At 35.1% G+C, this 13,129-nt stretch overlaps 2 protein-coding genes across 2 annotated transcripts; one reads left to right on the top strand and one right to left on the bottom strand.

Moving 5' to 3' along the window:
• The first annotated feature begins 6,366 nt into the window (after positions 1 to 6,366).
• On the top strand, positions 6,367 to 8,798 carry LOC122276625 (60S acidic ribosomal protein P2-like). Its single transcript, XM_043086496.1, has 3 exons — positions 6,367 to 6,528; positions 7,398 to 7,627; positions 8,521 to 8,798. The coding sequence occupies exons 1-3, from the start codon at positions 6,441 to 6,443 to the stop codon at positions 8,545 to 8,547; spliced, it is 345 nt and encodes a 114-aa protein (XP_042942430.1). The 5' UTR covers positions 6,367 to 6,440; the 3' UTR covers positions 8,548 to 8,798.
• Positions 8,799 to 9,051: 253 nt separating this feature from the next.
• LOC122276624 (monodehydroascorbate reductase, seedling isozyme-like) lies at positions 9,052 to 12,857 on the bottom strand. Its single transcript, XM_043086494.1, has 10 exons — positions 12,697 to 12,857; positions 12,108 to 12,179; positions 11,393 to 11,444; positions 11,178 to 11,258; positions 10,856 to 10,974; positions 10,555 to 10,774; positions 10,332 to 10,450; positions 10,115 to 10,240; positions 9,812 to 9,952; positions 9,052 to 9,525 (listed from the first exon to the last, which is right to left on the bottom strand). Exons 1-10 carry the CDS (start codon positions 12,745 to 12,747, stop codon positions 9,202 to 9,204), a joined length of 1,305 nt encoding a protein of 434 aa, XP_042942428.1. The 5' UTR covers positions 12,748 to 12,857; the 3' UTR covers positions 9,052 to 9,201.
• Positions 12,858 to 13,129: the final 272 nt, after the last annotated feature.

The following is a 13,129-nucleotide window of genomic DNA, read 5'->3' as shown; positions in this document are numbered from 1 at the left end:
TTAAAATATGGAAAATATTTTACTCTCTACATGTGAGAAAATGACCGTTTTACCCATAACTTAAGGATTTTGCATACTAACTCCAAAAGTTTCTAAAATTTACATTCCTCATGTAAATTTTGTCCTAAACTAAAATATCAACTCAAAAAAATTTAAAACAAAACACAACTATGAAGAACACACTATGGCCGAAACATCCATATGCCATTTCCCTTGATTTTTGTTGCAATTCCTTCCAACTTCAAAACTCATGCTTAAACCAAAATTTTGCAACAAACATCTTCCAATCTTAAGTTCAAAACCATACTTAAAACATCCATTTATAAAAAGCTAATAATCAACACCAAGCTTTTTTTGTAAAAAGATCCAAGCACTTGAATCACAAGTTTTGACCTTAAATCAAAACATCTCCAAGAATTTCAAAAATCAAATCTTACTTCTAACATATTCATAATATCATCCTAACATCAACCATGCTTTAAATCATCAAACTAAAGTCACCAAAATCACAAAATAACATTTGGAGTTTTTAGTTTTACACTTAGTCCAAAAACAGAAACTTTTTCCTCAACTAGTTTTGATAAATCTCTTGATCTATTACTTATAAATATATGATCTTCAAACCAAACCATTACATGGTTTAAAAAGATGTCCTAAAACATATATAAGCTTCTAATTCAAGATCACATGGTTAGAAATTAACCAAAACATAAATTTAGCAAAGAATATCCACACTTTGGCTTATCTGAATATCTCTTTGCATAAAATTTCATATCTTTGAAACTAACACCAAATATCTTCAAACTAATAATATAACATGTATATAAGATGTTTAGGATCCTTCAATAAAATTATCAAAGTCATTGGAATAGGTTTAGACCATCAAAGAGTTAAACTTTCTCAAAACAGAAATTGTTTTTCCTCTTCTAGTTTCTAAGTTTCCATGTAAACTAGACTCAAAAAGGAACAACTTATATGAAGGAGACTTTATGATAAAACACTTACAACAGCTTCAAAATGGGCATGCAAAAGAACTCCTAAAAGCTGTCCGAGAGAGAGTGTTTGATATTCTTTAAATGGAAAGTGTAAATGAAGATAATTTCGTGGGGAGAGGTGGCTGGAGATACTTATGGATGAGATATAGAAGAGATGAGGCTGGAGTTGAGAGTTGAGTGTAGTTTTCTCCTACCCAAAATATCTATAAAAGATTATCTCATAATATTCTATCCAATAGTATCTATAAAAAATCAACTTAAGATATTTTTATCTAATAATATCTATAAAAATCAACTCAAAATATTTTTACCCAATAATATTCATGAAAATTATCTCAAGATATTTCTTTTTATCCAATAATATCTACAGTTTTGAACAGACGTTTTGACCGAAAATATGAAAAAAATGTTATTGCGCCATAAGACTTTAAATAACCCTCCGAGTCTAATGGCACAAACCATAATACATTTTGACACTTCTAACTATCTCCAATAATCAAAAACACACTTCTGATACCATAGTAAATAATAACACTAACTATGTAGTTAGACAAAAACCTATATGATTAATGGATTCGTGAAAACTTATGGGGTTTTCACGAAATTCTTAAAGTTAATAGAAATTTCACAATTGAATTTCTAACGAGCTGTTACAACGTCTCTCAGCCCTTAGCCCTTCCCCATCCCCCCCCCACGAGCTCACAGCCCTCAATGCCCTCTCGAAATCGACTCCTTCCCCCTTTGTCTTCTTCGACATCCATCAAAGCCAGGCACCACCAAGCATCCTTCATCTTCTTCAACAGCCAAACCAAGCACCCCGAGCACCACGACCTCTGAGCATGGCGGTGAAAATACTTCTAACGTTGGAGCCAGTAGCGACATCGAAATAATCGGCGATTCTTGCTTTTGAATTACCGAATTTCACTTTGGGCATTTTTTCCAAATACGCCAAAACTTTACCGGAGAGAATGTCTGGCATGTCAGCACCGTCAATGCTAAGAATGCAGATTTTACCCCTTTGGTTCTTAATCGCTAAGACACTATTATCAACAGTGGCTGATTGAACTTTGACTTGAGCTTGAGGCTGAGCTTCAGTGGTCGGGGGAGTGATCGGCTTGGGAACTCAGAGCTTTGATCGTCGTAGCCGAAGAGGAACTTGCTCTCCAGGTTGGAGAAGATTTCGTAGCTGAGCTTGTCGCTGTCTTCAGTTCTTGCATTTTTGACTAATTCGTACCCATTTGCTCCAAGACTCTGTGGAAGTTTCTTATAGAAAGAAGCACCTCGTAATTTGCCCTTCGAAGAACCCAATTAATCTTCATTTTAGGTATTAGATTCCTTCTATTGTATGTCCATCAATACACACACATTTTAGTAGAACTTAAAGAACGAAACATGTAAAAAGTAACCAAACCTCCTCTCTCTCTCTCTCTCTCTCTCTCTCTCTCTCTCTCTCTCTCTCTCTCTCTCTCTCTCTCTCAAACATGGCTAAGCAGCTAAAGGTTTTTCTTTCTTTCTGCAATTTTCCTTTTGTTGTTATAAAATAATAAGAAAATGGAGTTCAGGAATTTAGGTCTCAAATCTCAGTTTTAAATGTATTTTCCTCCCCCAATTAGAACATTCTATAACACAACGCTTAATATTGATAACGATGCTCAACCCAATTTATCCAACTCGTCCCCTTCAAATAGAATGTATCCAAACAAGAATCTCCAAACGAAGTTTTTTTTCTCCGAATTTCCTCCTAACCAAACACCATCACTATAGTTTTGCTCTAAAACCAATTATATCTCTCTCCCAAAAGTTAAAGAAGAAAAATAAAGCAGAGAAAGAACCACGTGTTGGACGTTAAAAATAAAATGGAAAAGATATAAGCAGCCACGTAGTTAGTGCGCTGCTACAGTGACTGCTCTGTAGAAGCCCTCATGTTCAATTTCCAAAGAATAGGATATACCACCTACTATGATCATGACCAAGTAGAAAAATTATCATCAATCACCCCTTCTATTAATTTTTTTCATATAAATAAATAATATTGTAATCTTACATTCAATTTTGGTGTTAACTTTTTAGGTATCAAAAGTTGACCCAAGATGTGCATGTATCAGATGGTTCATTAATCTCATGAATAACATGAAAACCTGCTGGCAATAATTGTCATTTTTCTAACCCAAATTATAACTTCCCATAAAAACCATTGCAAATTGATTATATTAATATATATATTCTACCCGGCATATACTTATAATCCATTTGAGGTACTGCGTGCTTTAATTTTGTGCATTTAATATACACACCTACTTTATCCCTCGGAAGTGATACACCTACCCCCAACAACAGTCCTTTTATTTTATTTTTTATTTTTCCGAAAGCTCAATAAAATATCTAGGAGATAGTCATTAATTTTCCCTATAAATAATGTCCGAGCCATGATAGTGGCAGGTGGAAAGAAGCTCAACTTTATCAGCTGTCTAGAGTAGATGTCAGAGAAAGACATTTATCACTAGCACCGCAACATTAAGATTGGTACTCAGGTGACAAATATTTTATAAATAATAATAAAATAATATTAAATAATAGTATAAATTAATAAATAATAATAAAATATATTAAGAATATTCCACCATCTAAACTGGCCCCTAAGTTTGTTCTCGACATACAATAAAAGATAATCTATTTAAGAGGTTGTTTGGGTAAACCATTGGATAAATATTCTTAATGTTCACTTAAGCGCACACAAATTTTTGTTGAAGAAAATGTTAAAATATGATGGGACATCGGCAATATTCTTCATTTCGAAAATATATGTTTTTGAGGATGGATACGATAATGTTATGTCGATCACTAATCAAATATATCAAACTAGACAGAAGGGGCCAAAACCATAAACATTATACAGCCCAAAGCTGGCTGTATCTTGTCTTTTGCTTTTTTTAAATGAAGGGATATTGGAGGACACGTCATTCAAGTAACGGGCACTACGAGAGACTAAGGGCATATACTTACGGACGGAAGTTTTTGGGTGTGAATAACCTACTTTGACTCAGTTGGAAACTTGGAATTGTTGTGATGAGTTTGTTGGAGCTCACATTTTTCACGACTCTTTTTATCCAGTCATCTACACCGCATATAAGATATTTTTTTATTTATTTTTATTTCTATTAAATTAAAAAAAAAAAATTATTCTCCTCATCATCTTTATATCATATATTTATTATAAAAAAATAAAATAATAAAAATAAAAATAGATAATTATATAAGAATGAAGCATAGAATTTTTAGATTTTTATCCCACCTTCTTTCCAAAACATTAAGGAAAATGATTTACATACAACATTTTACACAACTATGTTTGAAATGAAGGGTATTTTTGTAAAATATTTTATAAAAATAATATCATTTTATAAAAATACCCTCATCTTACAATATTATTGTGAAATACGTTGTGAAAATGTACCGTGTGTATCTCATTATCCAAATTATTATGCTTAGTTAATTTACTTGTAAGATCAACTATTTATAATTTTATACTTTCCAAATTATGGCTATATTTTCTAATCTTAAAGTGTATCGGATTAATGCGGATTGATACAACATATTTAAAAATCAAATAAAAGCTATATATAAAAAGAAAAAACCATGGTTTTTCTTTCACTTTTCAAAATCGAAGCTGATATATACTATTTGAAATATTGTTTTGTTTTGTCTATTATTTACATGCAAATAGATCACATGTTTATGACTGTTAACATCATATTTTGCACGTATTTAGACAAGACTCTTAGCAACACAGGTCTTTGGTATGGGACCTACGAATACAGAGAAAATACTATGAGACGAGGGGTCTGTAGTAGCTAGAGAGTCTCTAATGCCTAAGTTAGTATCGTTTTAGAGTTTAATGTAAGTGAATAAAGAGTTCAGAGAGAGTTCCGACTACATAGGGATTTGACCTTTATGCCTTGTCCGATTCCTGGGGTCAGCTACCCATGCTCAGTGTTAGGAGGATATGTCCTCTTAACAGTCTCTTTAGTCAAGTTCCTTTAATGCGGCGTGGCTCCCTAGGGTGGCATAATGAATGCAATGTGACTCTCTATCCCGCCTACCCCTCGGGTTCACACTGTCAAGTCTCCCCCTTTCCTATTCATCAGAGTATTAGGGGTCTTTTTTTGATTTTTGCTTGCATGTCTGCTCAGGATTACGTGAGATTAGACTCCGCAATAAGGTGTCGAGGTAGCATGTTCCTTCTTTGTGTTATGGGAGTTTCTCAAGCTTTTGAATTCATGGGCCGCTCATTGTTCCAAAGTCGGGAGCCTCTTAATTGGGCAAATAGGTTGTTTTGTTGGCCTGGGTCTCTCGTGTTCTTGGACCTATATTCTAGACCTTTGGTACTTGGAAAAAATTCTCTTGCAATGACAATAACTTAATTACAAAATTCAATGTACCTAGAAGGAGTAGTACTTGTCTTCAATCTTCAACTCTAAGAATATTCGACAGATTATAAAAAAAATAAAAAACCAAATCCGCATAGCACATGTAATTGACATATTTATTTTGAGTCTACGACACAGATGAAAACTTATTAAAACCCTCATTTAACTACAATCACGTAATTGAAAAAATAAATAATATATATGTTTTTAATTTAATATAAAAATAGAAACTAGGGTGATCATAGGAATATTGCTGGCCATGCATATACTATCAATTGGGAACTAATTTTGTTTTCAAATTTTTACGTAAAAAATGCATCATCCCTATTAATCGAAAGACACGCAGCGCGCATGATAGTCAGAGCCCTCGCCCGCTCAGTAAGTCATTCAGTTCTTTCCAACTTGGGATTTGTCAATCCTACCCAAAAATGACTTCTTTCCAGCTTGGGATTTTTAGCGTTCTACTCCTCCCAGTCGAACTCCGAAACGTCTCCAGTACTGTGACTATAAATATATATATATATATATATATATATGAGGAATGCTATACATCATCTCACACCACACATTTTATATATTAAAATATTATTTTTTATTTTTTATTTTATTTTATTCTTATTAAACTAATTAAATTATTCTATTTATCATCTACACACTAAATATTTATTATAAAAAAAATATATGGTGTATGAAGTGTGAGGATGACAAAAAGATTTTTCCTATATATATATATAGGAAAAAAAAATTTTATGTGCAGTCATTTTTACGGACTCCTTTATGCACTCCAGTGATATGATTGGTTGTGTATTAAAAAAAAATTAATCCAGCCAATCATATCAGTGGAGTGTGCAAAAATGATTGTATGTAGCATTACTCTATAGGAAAACGGACGAGACTCCTGTATAAAGCTACAAGGCCTGCCTATCTTTTCACCTATAGTACTATTCACTGATCTCGCTCTATTGCTTTTGTTTGCTCTCTCAGTCCCTCACTCTTTTCCCCGTTTTCTCTAGAAAACATGAAGGTAATTGCTGCGTATTTGCTGGCTCTTTTGGGAGGGAACACAAACCCTTCCGCAGAAGATATCAAGAACATCCTTGGCTCCGGTACGTACCCTTTTTTCTTTTGAGGCTCACTTCACAGGTTCTTTTATGTTTGTATATATGTGTATTATTTTATCTTTTTAGCACAGATGCAGGCCGGAGTACTGTTTTTATTAATGTATATACGTGCGTATAGCTATTAGTCAGTTCGAATCTTTTTAATTGGGGTTGTTAATTAATCCGAATAAGTTACTCTTAATTTGGTGAGGTTGATCACATTCTTTGTTGGATTTTGGATGTTATGGATCCGATCGGTATACAACTTTGCATGTGAAGTACTGTATATTGTTATTGCATCAGTGTTGTTGTGACTGTTTTAGATTATAAGGATGAATTGCGTGATCATGAAGTCAATTAATCGAGAGATTAATTACCTATCATGCCTGTTGAAGATAATATCAATCTTGATTGGATTTTCATAATTATCAAATCAGTTTGATTTGATATGATCTTGATTTGATTTGCATAATGTTTAAAATATTTACCTTATCTTATTTCAATGTAATTTTACTATAAATAAGAATATATAGCTTGTATTCAATAACAATTTTAAACATTATGATATCAAATCAAAGTGATTTGATAATTATAAAAATCAAAATATTAATTTGATATTATCTTTAACAAGGCTAAATCAATATCGAACAAGCTGTAAATTGTGTCATCTATTATTCGAGAATATAAGATTGATAATTAGTTGTAGAACATGATTTTTTGAATCCAAAATTTTGTGGCCTATATATGAATAAAATTATTTTTTTTTAAAGAATAAAATTATTTATTTGAAACATTGAATTTCTGATGCAAGTTGTCTGCTTTATGATTATAAACCATATTTTTAATTTTGTATGGTTAATTAACTGGGTTTGTAGTTGGAGCCGAGGCTGACGATGATAAGATAGAACTTCTTCTGTCACTAGTCAAGGGCAAAGACATTACAAAACTTATTGCTACTGGGCGGGAGAAGTTGGCCTTTATGTCTTCTGCTCATGGTTTTGTAGTTGCAACCACCGCTACAAATGGTGGTGCTGTTGCTGCTGCCGCTGCGGAGCCAAAGCAGGATCAGCTGGAAAAGGTGGAGGAGAAAGAGGAATCTGATGAAGTAAGTTCTTGATCTTGATCACATTGTTGGAAAACCCCCAAATGTGAAATATCTTTTGAACTTGTAGTCACCCACCCATCTACCGAAAGTCTCTGGCAGCAAATATTGACCAAAGCTGCTGCACCGAAAGAAGGTTCCCTCTTGGTCAATAAGTGTGGGAGTTTTGTCCCACATGGCTTCTCCTATAAAAAGAGATCATTTGCTGAAAATTAAATTCATCCTCGCTACGGTGAGCGATCAAGCATAGGGTTGAGGACGAAATTTGGGTTCTGGAGAAATTCAGAAAAGAGGCCATTTGAGATATAGAGAAATTGTTTATGAGTGTTTGTAATTTTATACAAACATATTGAAAATACTGAGTTTCCGCTTCAGTGGACGTAGGCAAGTTACCGAACCACTTAAATATTGTCTCTCTATCGTCAAGTGTGATTTTTGGACAGGCCAGAAACGCAACACACATACATAATGATCATTTTCCTCTAATTTTGCACCGCTCGTGTTCAAATATTAATTGTTGTGGTTTCCAGTGGCATACTAAACTTAATTAATTTACTTATTTGAATTTAATTACATTGTCGAACCCTCTTAAATATTTCCTGCATGCCCATGTTAATGTAAGAACAGTTTTACTTGTTCAATTGAGTACTAGTGCTGCTGCTGCACGCATTATAGGGAGTTCAGAAGGATCGATTATATCATATATAGCATGCATCTCTTTACCACCTAAGCAGTCAGCTTAACTATATATTTATTTAGGTTAGAGGGGCTAATAAGTGTAATGTGCCACCTATATATTTTCATGTACTCCAACAAGAGAAAAACAAATGTTGACATATATATTATGATCTGTTTCTTGATATTATCTTATTTATTTTGTCTTGAACTTGTTGCAGGATATGTGCTTCAGTATCTTTGATTAAGGAGTACTAGGTTCATTTGTCAGTCTATGAAACCTTGGATATTGGAGCTTGTCATTGGATCTAGAAGATACGGCGTGAGAATGAATTAGTAGTTTTTAAGTTTATAGCTTATAATTTTGTAGCTTATATAGCTTAATTAGTTTAGGCAGAAAAATGGCTGGATCTTACATCAGTATTTACCGATTTATCTTACTAATGTCCTGTTTGAATTTGGTCTTTTATTTTATCCAAGGATTTGATTTGATTTATTATATATCTTACTGATATCTTGCCCCTCTTGGCATATAGTTCTGGATTTATTGCGATCAACAAGCAAAATTGAATTAGGGATTTTCGCATCCGGATGATTCGGAAATCTAATTTTCAAATGTTTATTGTCACTTATGCCACTAAATGAAGGAACTTCTCTCTTGATTAAGTTACCATGCGTGAAATGAAGGAAAATCTCTCTTAATTAACTTACCATGCGCAAGAATTTTTATTTGTCACATGCATAAAAGTGAATGAACATAAAAAAAAAATTTATTTGTTTATATCAGTTCTCCGTACTATGTTCGATGCAAACCATGTATCTTTCCATAACTCACGAAGTAAACCAAAAGTAATTAACATAAATCAATGAAAACCAAAGCCAGCTTATGAGACCATAAGTAATTAAATCTTGGTGGCGAAGGAGAGACCCTCTTTTGCGAGCAGATCTAGACTCTCAACAGTAGGTTGGACCCTTGCAACTTTAGCAAGAGCCTTGTTTTCTTCAGGACTCCCACCCTCCAGGAAAGCTCCAAAAATCTTCCCATTTTTTATCCAGTATGTTCCAAACTTGGGCTTTGGTGATGCTGGATTGTTGTCTCCAAATAGCACCGTGTCACCAACGTTGTCGCCATAGAATTGCCAGGACAGATCAAACTCGCGAGAATAGAAGAATGGGAGGTAGTCATACTCCTCAATTGTCTTCCCCTCCTCACTTGCCTTGATTGCCTGCAAAAACAAAACGTCATGACAACGTGTTTTTTAATATAATTATGCACATAGTTGCATACCGCTATGCAGAGCAGAATTACCAAGAGGGGGAAGAGAGCGAGAAGATATAGCACAAGGCCATACAAAACAGAGTTGGAAGTTATCCCTATTGGTTGGTTATTTTGAAAATCTAAGCGGCATGTGTTCTTCATGCCTAAATAAAAGGGACTGTATGGGTAAATAGTGTGCCGATCCAATTTCACGATTTATTGGGCTAACAATTTGGTACTTTCAAGGTACACACCTTCACAGCCTGCTCCGCAGATTTGCGTGCATGGTCAACGTGTTCAACTCTTCTCAGCTCATTGTACATTTTCAAAGGGAAAGTAGACAGATCCCCAACAGCATATACATCAGGTACGCTTGTTTTAAAGAACCCATCGGTCTGAAATCAAACAACTTGTGTCATTACTTCAGCTAAAAATTCAAAACAGCCATCAGGCACATACCTTGTAGCAATAATCATCATGCGTTGAGACAGAAATCCTAGTAAGGAATTCCAGTCTACGATCAGAAAAACAAGGGCACTTAGAAGTCCCACACTAACCTTGATCCCACCTTTCTCCTCTGCAACCTGACCTTTGAACAATGCTGTAAGGGGCTTTGCCCCAACGCCAACAACAACAATATCAGCTTCTAGCACCCTGCCATCCTTAAGTCTCACTTCTTTTACCTGAATGGTATGCAAAATATTGTCAATTAAGCTTTCAGTCTCGTAGATAGATAATGTCATCAAGACAACTTCTATCTGACTGAAGGCTCACCTCTCCATTTGAATCAGCAGTAAACCCAACAGCAACTGTTCCCTTAATAATTTTGACTCCTTTATGCTCATAATAACTCTCATAGAAAGCAGCGATATCACGAGTGAAAAGCCGAAACACTGCAAAAAGCACAGCCCAGATTAGGAGAAACAGGATATCCTAATGAATTCCAACAAGGAGTAGGCCATCTAATTTCATCAATACAATAGATATCTCCACTTACTGAGCCAATCTTCAGGGCAAAGCATGCTGACATCACAATTGTTCATTTTCATGACTGCACCAATCTCAATACCGATGTATCCTCCTCCAACAATCACAACCTTCCCATTCTTTTTTGCTTTGATAGCTTCTACAAGTGTATCAGCATCATCAACTTCTCTCAAGTAGAAGATGTTTTTGGCATCAGCTCCTTGCACACCAAAATCAGTCAACCTGATAACCTGCAAGTAGCAAAAAGCATTACTCTGAGCAGGTAGAAAAGGCAAGAAAAAGTGGTTTCTGGAAGCATCAGGAACATTTACAGTTGAGCCAGTTGCAATAATCAGAATGTGAAACTTGAAAGTTTCTCCAGAAGTGGTTGACAGGGTTTTGGCAGCAAGATCGGCTTTAACTATTTCTGTGCTTAGGATCAATTCAATTCCTGCAACCATAAGTTGAGGTTCCATGAGACAGTGTTATGTAAGCCATTCTCTGTTTGAGTTATATAAATTGCAAGCCACAAAAACACTGAATTGAGTAATGACTGCTAGTTAAATCTCCTTAGGATACTAGTGCACTTGAATTCCAGGAAACCCTCCCATGCGTTAATATATTAACGTTTGTGTGCAATGGGTGAGGCAAAACCTTTCTCCTTGTACCACTCAGGAAGTAATCTCTCGCCTCCACTTCCAACACAGACATGGAACCCGGGGAGTCTAGCAGGAGCTGCAAAATGGAACATGGAACGAAACCAATTTGATTTTCATATGGCATGCTGAATATAATTAAAAGGGCAGAAGAACAACAATCAAGCTTCAAACTAGCTTAAACAAATTCAGCACTTGTATGCTGCTCCTTACACTCGGGGAAGAGATAAGCCTTGCTAAGTGCTGGACGCTCATAAGGAGCCACCTGCAAGACTAAGCAAGCAGAAATGAGGGAACATCCAATAAATGTTCATTGCACGAGGTAATAAGACCATAATCTAACAACTACTATAACAGCCACCAGTAGCAAAACAAATTCAAACATTATGCAATGAATATAAAGTTGAGTTGTTTTTCTTATCCCTTTTGATTCCGTGTATGTTTAAATGACCAAATTTGAAGTAATCTACTAAGTGACCACATTATTGCTATGATTTTCTCATATGCACAGTCTTTGAAGCTACATTCATCTACCCTATCTGTATAAATGCGCTCCACTTCACTTGGAGTCTCATGTACCATCGAGATTTTAGCTTAGGCTCCAAGGCAATCTGCCTTGAACCTAAAATAATACTTGTCATGCCGAAAATCCTCACAACATGACTACAGCATATATAATACTGTTTTGCCTACAATTGCATAAAATATACAAATGCAGTAATAACACAAGCTACATGAACTTTCTCAATAGCAAGTAAAGTATATCGGCATAGCGTAATGCATCTATATCAAAATTCTGGATATTTACTGCATCCATGGCCTAAAACAGATAAGAAACATTAAGTTTTCTACACACAGAAACGTTCGCAGATAAAGTTATAACGTCAACCAGATAATTGAGTATAAAAGGAAATATATGAATGCCTACCGCCTCTTTGGAAATGATCGCCAGCTCGCCTGGCTTAACCCCCTGTTTGGCAAACTCCCTAGCTGCATATCCCTATTATTTCAAAAATGCATAATTCAGAAGAAACAAACAAAAACTAATTGAGGCAAAAATTATTACCTCGAAAACCACTTTTTGAAATTTTTGAGTATAATATGTATATTCGTAGATAAAGAAAAGACAACGAAGATCCATGGTTTCAGTCGTCCTTTACTTCATTTTCAACAATACCAAAGTAATTAATTAAATCCCTCGTTTTAAAAGTATTTCTCTGCTACAAACCACTGAAACGCATATTGTTGATCATAATTGGGAGAAAAGTGTGCGATACTAACATCTGCGAAGAGCATAAACCGAACATAGTTCAGCTTAATTATTCAGAATCCAAAACCACGGGCTCATAAACACTAACGGAAAATAATCAGCGATGCAAAATAAAAATAAAACCGTGGAGTTTGCACCGAGGAAAACGTTTAAAGATGAAAAGAAAGAGTATACGGAAACGAAACTGAGGGGTAAAAAGAAAGAAAGAAAAAACAGGGGTACGAGAGTCGATGATAGAGAAACTCACGGCTGCGACTCCGCCACCGAGGATCACGTACTTGAAGCTCTTCTCCGCCATTGATGAAAATTGGGAAAGATTTTGCCCTGGGTCGTGCGTTGTGCTAGATAGATGTGATGAGGACCATGCGGCGTTAGGTGTGCAATTGGTTAGATAATTATAGGACGACTGGATATTGCTCATTGCTAGTATAAAGGAGGCCGGGGTTTTGGCTTAGAATTAAGCCACGTGGCGAGCCGTTTACAGTACAAGTTACCCCGATATTCCGTGTCATCTTGTGTATTAGGAGGGCTGAAAGTTTCCGCTAATATAAAAATAATGTCTGTTTTATTTTCTATACTATAATACGGCTTTAATAGGAATCGGGCGACACCCAACAAATCTTGCATTACGTGTCCAGATAATAGTCTTTGAATTTCAATGGAGAACTTCTGACGTCATG

Source organism: Carya illinoinensis, chromosome 9 (genome assembly GCF_018687715.1).
Source record: "Carya illinoinensis cultivar Pawnee chromosome 9, C.illinoinensisPawnee_v1, whole genome shotgun sequence".
Lineage (NCBI taxonomy): Eukaryota > Viridiplantae > Streptophyta > Magnoliopsida > Fagales > Juglandaceae > Carya > Carya illinoinensis.
This window is presented reverse-complemented; position numbering and strand designations above follow the sequence as displayed.